Source organism: Rhinichthys klamathensis, unplaced genomic scaffold (assembly GCF_029890125.1).
Source record: "Rhinichthys klamathensis goyatoka isolate OS25496 unplaced genomic scaffold, OSU_Roscu_1.1 h1tg000113l_1, whole genome shotgun sequence".
Classification (NCBI taxonomy): Eukaryota; Metazoa; Chordata; class Actinopteri; order Cypriniformes; family Leuciscidae; genus Rhinichthys; species Rhinichthys klamathensis.
In genome coordinates, this window is record NW_026606650.1 from 445,167 (window position 1) to 455,000 (window position 9,834).

Below are 9,834 nucleotides of genomic sequence, written 5' to 3' on the forward strand. Positions count from 1 at the left end.
CAATTAATTACATTAATAAAAAAATACACCTACTGCAGTGATATGAACTTTATTCCATGTGAGTTTCACTTCCTTAAATTCAAATCTCACACCATCAAAAAGTACTCCATTTTCATTTTCAAATAATTCAGTTTTGAACCTCTTCTATGGTAAATAAATATTATTCTAAACTTTTTAAATCTTTCTAAAAACTTTCATTCTATGATTAAAACTGTCCGAGAGGAGATAGAGAGCGTTTATTGACATTGAAAACATACAGTACAAATACAGGAATAATTAGAGGTCAAAATCATACGAGAATCATCTGAGATTGTGTTTTATTAAGTTCTTCTCTGGCTCTCTGTAAGACTCATCAGTTAATCAGTCACAATATGACTAATCATTCACAGAATCTGGACATTAAGACATGTTTCAGCAGCAGCAGAACGTCACAGTGTTTTCAGTTATTAATGCTTTTTAACACAGATTTAGACATTTAAAAAAATCTGACATTTGTTTTGAGATTTTCATGTAGACGAAACGTTCACACAGGAATGAAAGTCTCGGCTGACTCAGTTGTGACATCACTGAAAGGTCAAAGGTCGGGCGGGTTCTCAGGTCTGGCTCTTCCTCTGCTGGCGGGTTCTGCTGGGTTCTGTGAGCACCAGCGGCTCCTTAGCAACCGTTGCCGGGTGTCTGTGACCCAGAAGCTCCACCTCCAGCTGTTGCCCCTCGCGGATCAGATGGAGTGGCAGATACGCGAACGCCAGACTCTGATGAGCAGTGAAGCTGTACGATCCTGACGTCGTGTTCCCCACCACCTGCACACACACACACACACACACACGGTGGTAAACTCTCACGTAACCTCTCACACACACACATGCTCTTTAACAGCCTCTGGAGTCAGGCCTTAGATGCACTTTTATCATGGACAGATGCACTTATGCACGCACACACACACACACACACACTCCCACACGCACTCACACACACACACACACACACACACTTTACCTGTCCATTGTGCCAGACGGTCTCGTTCCCCTCGGGGTCGATGTCGTCAGTGTTCAGTGTGAGGAACGCCAGTCGACGCCTCAAACCCTGAGCCTTGATCTCCAGCAGAGCCTGTTTACCCACGAAATCTGCAGGCTGGAAACACAGAACCGGTGAGATCCGGTGAGATCCGGCTCACACCTCAGAGACGCACTGAGAGTTTCATTATTACCTTATTGAGTTTGATGAAATAGTCCAAACCGGCTTCGAAAGGATTGGTGTCGCAGTTCATCTGGAAACAGAAGAACACACACTGAGACGCGTTTACATGTGATCGTTTCCCTGAATCACAGTGAGATGTTTATGAGCAAACCTCTTCACTCGCGTTAACATGAGATTACATCAGTCTGATGACATAAGCACAGAATACAATATGAACTCGCACACAGTCTGTGTGTGTGTGTGTGTGAGCAGGACCTCGGCTCCCCAGGCTCTGAAGCCCTTCTCCAGTCTCAGTGAGTTCATGGCGTATGTGCCGAAGTCGTCGATGTCCTCGTTCTGTCCCGCTTCCATCAGCGCCTGATACACAGACCTCATGTTTCTCATGTCCATGTACAGCTCCCAACCCAGCTCACCTACACACACACACACACACACACACACACTGCATGAGGAAAACTGCTAGTTCTGTCCGTCAGCCTGTACTGATCTACGGGATCAATGTCCCATCAAAAGTATTTTGGTCACGGATCAAAATATAATAAGCGTGAAGTTTCAGTTTTGTGCAATACAATTTTTAACGCGTTTAAATTTTTTATTCACGCTTATTATATTTTGATCCGTGACCACAATGTTTGCTATTCTGATAATTTAGCATTTGTTTTTCCAGTTTGTGCAACACATGTCCGTGTGTGTTGTCCTCCGGGATTCGGGCCGCACACGGATCACCTGTGTATGATATCCGGACGGCTCGCACCGGGACGCCGGCCAGCTGAAGGGATCTGCACCACAGGAATCTGAAACCCGCATCACTCATGTCCTCATCGCTCAGTTTCTGAAGAACCGCTCGAGACTTCGGCCCGGCGACGCCCAAAACACCGATCTCATCCGTCACGTTACACACACTCACGTGATAATCCCCATCACACACCTCGCGTTCGATCCATCTGAAGCAGAGAGAAACCACCGCATCACTATCAGTAACGGAAATAATGATATTATGGGTTATAAGTGTCTGGCAAGGTGTTGTTATGAGTGTTTTTAGGCAGTTGCTTGTATTTTTGCAAGCCTGGGGTATTTTTTTAAACAGTTTTTATGTTTCCTGGTTCAGCAGGTGGAAATGGTACATCTGATCTAGGAAAGTAGAAGCACACTCTCCTCAAAAACACACATGATGTCTGTATTTAATGTAATATTCAGCAATATTATTGATCTCCTGCATTGACAGCATTATATGAGAACTGAACTGAGCTGGATGATGACATCACGGTTTTCTCCAGAGCCGCTATATATATAAATGAACTAAATTAATAACTTTTACAGCAGAAATGAAGCATCACTGAACTGACTTAAGCTGGACTGTGACGCTATTCTCTTCTGGAAACACACTCTTGCATTATTGTCCTGTTCTCTCAGTAAAGCTGCTGAAACACTCTGTGCTGTAAAGCGCTGTATAAATAAATGTGACTTGACTTCAGTAATTATTCAAACGCTGCAGGACGACACACACTCGACCCTGAGACTCACTGAAGGTGTCATAACCATTAGCTCTAGTGTTAGTGAGCATTGATTAAGTAAGCTGCAGTTATTAACAGCTCCATGTGTTAGTCTCTGTTAGTACTGCAGGCCAATACACTTTCATCCAGGAGAGGGCGCTGAGTGTGTGTGTGTGTGTGTGTGTGTGTCAGCGGGGAGGTGATTGCGCTGCTTACTGATTGGATGAGACCGAGGGGCAGAAACCAGACAGCTGTTACTGACATACACACACACACATACACACACACACACACACACTTCTTCAGATGTTCTCACTTTACACACACTTGGCTCCCTTCAGCTCTCAGACAGTAGTAAATGTTACTGATGTGTGAATGAGTGAGTGTATGTGTGTGTGTGTGTGTGTGTGTGTGTGAGTGTGTGTATGTGTGTGTGTGTGTGTGTGTGTGTGTGTGTGTGTGTGTGTGTGTGTGTGTCTGTGTTATTGCTCGCACCGCAGATCGTGAAGCTCGGACCCGGAGCCTGTGATGAGCAGAAACTCTCCAGGTGTGATCTGGGTAACCGTGACCTCAGCGTAGACACGCCCCCGCGGGGTCAGCATGTGACTGATGTTGGTTTGGCCCACCTGAGGATCAAACATCATCATCATTCAGTCTGACTGCTTTTGCTGTCAGTTCCAAGTGTGTGTACTCATGAAGTGATTCTCCATCCAGACACAATCTTTAACTAAACACAGGTGTTCTGAGTGTTTTAGGCTGTTGCTATGCAGTTGCTAGGGTGTTCTGAGTGTTTTAGGCTGTTTCTATGCAGTTATTTGGGTGTTCTGGGTGTTTTAGGCTGTTGCTATGCAGTTGCTAGGGTGTTCTGAGTGTTTTAGGCTGTTAAACAGTTTCTATGGTGTTCTGAGTGTTTTGGGCCATTGTTGATATGCAGTTATTTGGGTGTTCTGGGTGTTTAGGCTGTTTCTATGCAGTTGCTAAGGTGTTCTGACTGTTTTAGGCTGTTGCTATGCAGTTGCTAGGGTGTTCTGAGTGTTTTCAGTGGTTACTAAGCAGTTGCTAGGGTGTTCTGAGTGTTTTAGGATTTTACTATGGGGTTATTTGGGTGTTCTGAGTGTTTTAGGCTGTTTCTATGAAGTTATTAGGGTGTTCTGAGTGTTTTAGGATGTTTCTATGCAGTTATTAGGGTGTTCTGAGGGTTTCGCGGCACCCAGTGAAACGCTACTCCTTCGGGAAGTGTTTTAAGCTGTTGCTATGTGGCTATTAGGCTGTTGCTAAGCAGTTTTTCTCTCTCTCACCTTTGGGAGTGTGTTGGCAAACAGCCGGTCGAGCAGCCGGTGTGAATCATCTCCTTTCACCATGAACTTCCCAAAGGGTGAAAGGTCAATCACACCCACTCCCTCCATCACTAGTTTACACTCCCGTCCGACCGGCCCGAACCAGTTCGTCCTTCTGAAACTGGGTCTGCATCACAGAACCAGAGAGAGAGACTCACTCACACTGCCGTCAACAAGTTCAGGGTTTTTTATTTAAGGATATCAGTTATTTTTAAATGGTAATAATATTTCACAGTTTTACATACATTTTTTTAAAATAAATGCAGCCTTTGTGAGCAGAAGAGACTCTCTCAAAAACATTAAACGTTGAACGCTAGTGTTAATATATAATTTAGATTATATAGACATCAGCATCCGCTCACTTGTATCCGATGTCGTCTCCAGGTTTGTGGAAGTAGTGTGGCTGTTCCCAGCCTGCATGGAAACCCATGGAGCATTTGTCCTTCAGCAGCTCATAGACGCCACTGACCCGGCTAGTGGGCCGACCCGCGAAACGCTCCTCCTTCGGGAAGCCCACTGAAACCAGTCACACACACAGATCATCGTTCCAGCATCATTCCAGCATCGCACTCCTCTTTTAGGCTGTTTCTATGCAGTTGCTAAGGTGTTCTGAGTGTTTTAGACTGTTGCTATGCAGTTGCTAGGGTGTTCTGAGTGTTTTAGGCTGTTTCTATGCGGTTTCTAGGGTGTTCTGAGGGTTTTAGGCTGTTGCTATGCAGTTGTTAGGGTGTTCTGAGTGTTTTAGGCTGTTTCTATGCGGTTTCTAGGGTGTTCTGAGGGTTTTAGGCTGTTGCTATGCAGTTGTTAGGGTGTTCTGAGTGTTTTAGACTGTTGCTATGCGGTTGCTGGGGTGTTCTGAGTCTTTTAGGCTGTTTCTATGCAGTTGCTAAGGTGTTCTGAGTGTTTTAGACTGTTGCTATGCAGTTGTTAGGGTGTTCTGAGTGTTTTAGGCTGTTTCTATGCGGTTTCTATGGTGTTCTGAGGGTTTTAGGCTGTTGCTATGCGGTTGCTAGGGTGTTCTGAGTGTTTTAGGCTGTTGCTATGCAGTTGCTAGTATGTTCTGAGTGTTTTAGGCTGTTTCTATACAGTTATTAGGGTGTTCTGATGCTCCTCCTTCAGGAAGCCCACTGAAACAAACCAGTCACACACACATATCATCGTTCCAGCATCATTCCAGCAAACACGCCTCTTCCTGTCACGTGACTCACCCACATTGTTGAAGCCGTAGGATTCCCTGGCTTTGGCGCACACGTACGGTATGGTGGTCCAGTTGCCGTAGCGATTGGGGTCACACTCGATGAGGTCATACGGGGGTTCACCACTCATGATCCAGTCACTGAGGAACTTCCCCACTCCTCCCGAGTGAATGATGCCGTACCTGTCAATCACACCTCACATGTCAATCATCACCTCAGTCGTTATGATACTGTAATGTTTGTCAGATGTGGTGCGGACCCGAAGCCGATGGCGGTCCAGTAGTTGCGGGCTCCCTGGTGCGGCCCGATCATGGGCAGCAGGTCCGGTGTGTACGTGATCGGCCCGGACACGATGTTGATGATGTCAGCGTTCTTCAGAACCGGCACCATCTCCATGGCCATTTCCACATGATCCATTATCCGGTCCAGATCCGACTCGAACAACTCCTTCCCGAAACCTTCAACCCACACACACACACACACACACACTTGTTTGATGCACGACTGCGCTTTGTTTTCCAGTTTTTTACTGGAAAACAAAGATACTGATTTATGAAGACAGAAAAGTATAGAATAGAATAGAATAGAAAAGTATAGAATAGAATAGAACAGAATAGACTAGAATATAAAAATGAGAAAAGAATAGAATAGAAAAGATTGAAATAGAATAAAACAGAATATCTTAGAACAGAATAGACCAGAATAAAAAATAGAATAGAATAGAATAGAACAAAACAGAATATAAAAGATGTACGATTCACAACTGTGCTGTGATTGGACGTTGCTATGGTGTACGATTGCGCTGTGATTGGACGTTGCTATGGTTGGACGTTGCTATGGTGTACGACTGCATTGTGATTGGACATTGCAATGGTGTACGACTATGCTGTGATTGGATGTTGCTACGGTGTACGACTGAGCTGTGATTGGACGTTGCTATGGTTGGACGTTGCTATGGTGTACGACTGCATTGTGATTGGACATTGCTATGGTGTACGACTGTGCTGTGATTGGACGTTGCTATGGTTGGACGTTGCTATGGTTGGATGTTGCTACGGTGTACTACTGCGCTGTGAATGGACATTGCTATGGTGTACGACTGCTGTGATTGGACATTGCTATGGTGTACGACTGTGCTGTGATTGGATGTTGCTACGGTGTACGACTGCGCTGTGATTGGACGTTGCTATGGTTGGACGTTGCTATGGTGTACGACTGCATTGTGATTGGACATTGCTATGGTGTACGACTGTGCTGTGATTGGACGTTGCTATGGTTGGACGTTGCTATGGTTGGATGTTGCTACGGTGTACTACTGCGCTGTGAATGGACATTGCTATGGTGTACGACTGCTGTGATGGGACGTTGCTATGGTGTACGACTGTGCTGTGATTTGACGTTGCTATGGTTGGACCTTGTTATGGTGTACGACTGCGTTGTGATTGGACATTTCTATGGTGTACGACTGCGCTGTGATTGGACGTTGCTATGGTTGTACGTTGCTACGGTGTACGACTGTGCTGTGATTGGACGTTGCTATGGTGTACGACTGTGCTGTGATTGGATGTTGCTATGGTGTATGACTGCGCTGTGATTGGACGTTGCTATGGTTGGATGTTTCTATGGTGTACGACTGTGCTGTGATTGGACGATGCTACGGTGCACGACTGCGCTGTGATTGGATGTTGCTATGGTGTACGACTGCGCTGTGATTGGATGTTGCTATGGTGTACGACTGCGCTGTGATTGGACGTTGCTATGGTGTACGACTGTGCTGTGATTGGATGTTGCTATGGTGTATGACTGCGCTGTGATTGGACGTTGCTATGGTTGGATGTTTCTATGGTGTACGACTGCGCTGTGATTGGATGTTGCTATGGTGTACGACTGCGCTGTGATTGGACGTTGCTATGGTGTACGACTGTGCTGTGATTGGATGTTGCTATGGTGTACGACTGCGCTGTGATTGGACGTTGCTATGGTTGGATGTTGCTATGGTGTACGACTGCATTGTGATTGGACGTTGCTATGGTTGTACGTTGCTACGGTGTACGACTGTGCTGTGATTGGACGTTGCTATGGTTGTACGTTGCTACGGTGTACGACTGTGCTGTGATTGGACGTTGCTATGGTTGTACGTTGCTACGGTGTACGACTGTGCTGTGATTGGACGTTGCTATGGTTGTACGTTGCTACGGTGTACGACTGTGCTGTGATTGGACGTTGCTATGGTGTACGACTGTGCTGTGATTGGATGTTGCTATGGTGTATGACTGCGCTGTGATTGGACGTTGCTATGGTTGGATGTTTCTATGGTGTACGACTGCGCTGTGATTGGATGTTGCTATGGTGTACGACTGCGCTGTGATTGGACGTTGCTATGGTGTACGACTGTGCTGTGATTGGATGTTGCTATGGTGTACGACTGCGCTGTGATTGGACGTTGCTATGGTTGGATGTTGCTATGGTGTACGACTGCATTGTGATTGGACGTTGCTATGGTGTACGACTGTGCTGTGATTGGATGTTTCTATGGTGTACGACTGTGCTGTGATTGGACGATGCTACGGTGCACGACTGCGCTGTGATTGGATGTTGCTATGGTGTACGACTGCGCTGTGATTGGACGTTGCTATGGTGTACGACTGCGCTGTGATTGGACGTTGCTATGTTGTACGACTGCACTGTGATTGGTTGTGGCTATGGTGTACGACTGCACTGTGATTGGACGTTGCGCTGTGATTGGACGTTGCTATGGTGTACGACTGCGCTGTGATTGGACGTTGCTATGGTGTACGACTGCGCTGTGATTGGACGTTGCTACGGTGTACGCCTGCGCTGTGAATGGGGTACGGTGTACGACTGCGCTGTGATTGGATGTGACTATGGTGTACGACTGCGCTGTGATTGGACGTTGCTATGGTGTATGACTGCGCTGTGATTGGACGTTGCTATGGTTTACGACTGCGCTGTGATTGGACGTTGCTATGGTGTACGACTGCACTGTGATTGGTTGTGGCTATGGTGTACGACTGCGCTGTGATTGGACGTTGCGCTGTGATTGGACGTTGCTATGGTGTACGACTGTGCTGTGATTGGACGTTGCTATGGTGTACGACTGCGCTGTGATTGGACGTTGCTATGTTGTACGACTGCACTGTGATTGGTTGTGGCTATGGTGTACGACTGCACTGTGATTGGACGTTGCGCTGTGATTGGACGTTGCTATGGTGTACGACTGCGCTGTGATTGGACGTTGCTATGGTGTACGACTGCGCTGTGATTGGACGTTGCTACGGTGTACGCCTGCGCTGTGAATGGGGTACGGTGTACGACTGCGCTGTGATTGGATGTGACTATGGTGTACGACTGCGCTGTGATTGGACGTTGCTATGGTTGGATGTTGCTATGGTGTACGACTGCACTGTGATTGGACGTTGCGCTGTGATTGGACGTTGCTATGGTGTACGACTGCGCTGTGATTGGACGTTGCTATGGTGTACGACTGCGCTGTGATTGGACGTTGCTACGGTGTACGCCTGCGCTGTGAATGGGGTACGGTGTACGACTGCGCTGTGATTGGATGTGACTATGGTGTACGACTGCGCTGTGATTGGACGTTGCTATGGTGTATGACTGCGCTGTGATTGGACGTTGCTATGGTGTACGACTGCGCTGTGATTGGACGTTGCTATGGTGTACGACTGCACTGTGATTGGTTGTGGCTATGGTGTACGACTGCGCTGTGATTGGACGTTGCGCTGTGATTGGACGTTGCTATGGTGTACGACTGTGCTGTGATTGGACGTTGCGCTGTGATTGGACGTTGCTATGGTGTACGACTGTGCTGTGATTGGACGTTGCGCTGTGATTGGACGTTGCTATGGTGTACGACTGCGCTGTGATTGGACGTTGCTATGGTGTACGACTGCGCTGTGATTGGACGTTGCTATGGTGTACGACTGCACTGTGATTGGTTGTGGCTATGGTGTACTACTGCGCTGTGATTGGACGATGCTACGGTGTACGACTGCACTGTGATTGGTTGTGGCTATGGTGTACGACTGCGCTGTGATTGGACGTTGCTATGGTGTACGACTGCGCTGTGATTGGACGTTGCTATGGTGTACGACTGCGCTGTGATTGGACGTTGCTATGGTGTACAACTGCGTTGTGATTGGACGTTGCTATGGTGTTCGACTGCACTGTGATTGGTTGTGGCTATGGTGTACTACTGCGCTGTGATTGGACGATGCTACGGTGTACGACTGCACTGTGATTGGTTGTGGCTATGGTGTACGACTGCGCTGTGATTGGACGTTGCTACGGTGTACGACTGCGCTGTGATTGGACGTTGCTACGGTGTACGACTGCGCTGTGATTGGACGTTGCTACGGTGATCTCTGACCTGGCGGGACGCCGTCTCGGATCCACGAGTCCTGCAGAACCATCTTCTCCTCGCTCTCGTAGGGTCCGAACAGCAGCCCGTCGCGCTCCTGACGAAGGTAATACGAGCCCTCCAGATCCCGGATCACCGGAAGCTCCGCCCCCAGGGCCTTCACCTCGGGAACGGTCGCCGTGACGACGTACTGGTGGTGCACTGGGACGGTG

At 47.5% G+C, this 9,834-nt stretch overlaps 1 protein-coding gene across 1 annotated transcript in view; it reads right to left on the reverse strand.

The window, feature by feature from the left end:
- Positions 1 to 217: 217 nt before the first annotated feature.
- The window catches only part of dmgdh (dimethylglycine dehydrogenase), a 24,458-nt gene continuing 14,841 nt past the window's right edge, over positions 218 to 9,834 (reverse strand). Inside the window, exons 6-16 of the mRNA XM_056254653.1 lie at positions 9,632 to 9,834; positions 5,483 to 5,681; positions 5,236 to 5,405; positions 4,390 to 4,543; positions 3,989 to 4,154; positions 3,186 to 3,316; positions 1,924 to 2,141; positions 1,453 to 1,610; positions 1,208 to 1,267; positions 997 to 1,131; positions 218 to 800 (exon numbers count right to left, since the gene is read on the reverse strand). The exon at positions 9,632 to 9,834 is cut by the window's right edge and continues 46 nt beyond it. Coding sequence (XP_056110628.1) covers positions 594 to 800; positions 997 to 1,131; positions 1,208 to 1,267; positions 1,453 to 1,610; positions 1,924 to 2,141; positions 3,186 to 3,316; positions 3,989 to 4,154; positions 4,390 to 4,543; positions 5,236 to 5,405; positions 5,483 to 5,681; positions 9,632 to 9,834 — 1,801 coding nt within the window. The 3' untranslated portion in view covers positions 218 to 593. The remainder of the gene's footprint in view (positions 801 to 996; positions 1,132 to 1,207; positions 1,268 to 1,452; positions 1,611 to 1,923; positions 2,142 to 3,185; positions 3,317 to 3,988; positions 4,155 to 4,389; positions 4,544 to 5,235; positions 5,406 to 5,482; positions 5,682 to 9,631) is intronic.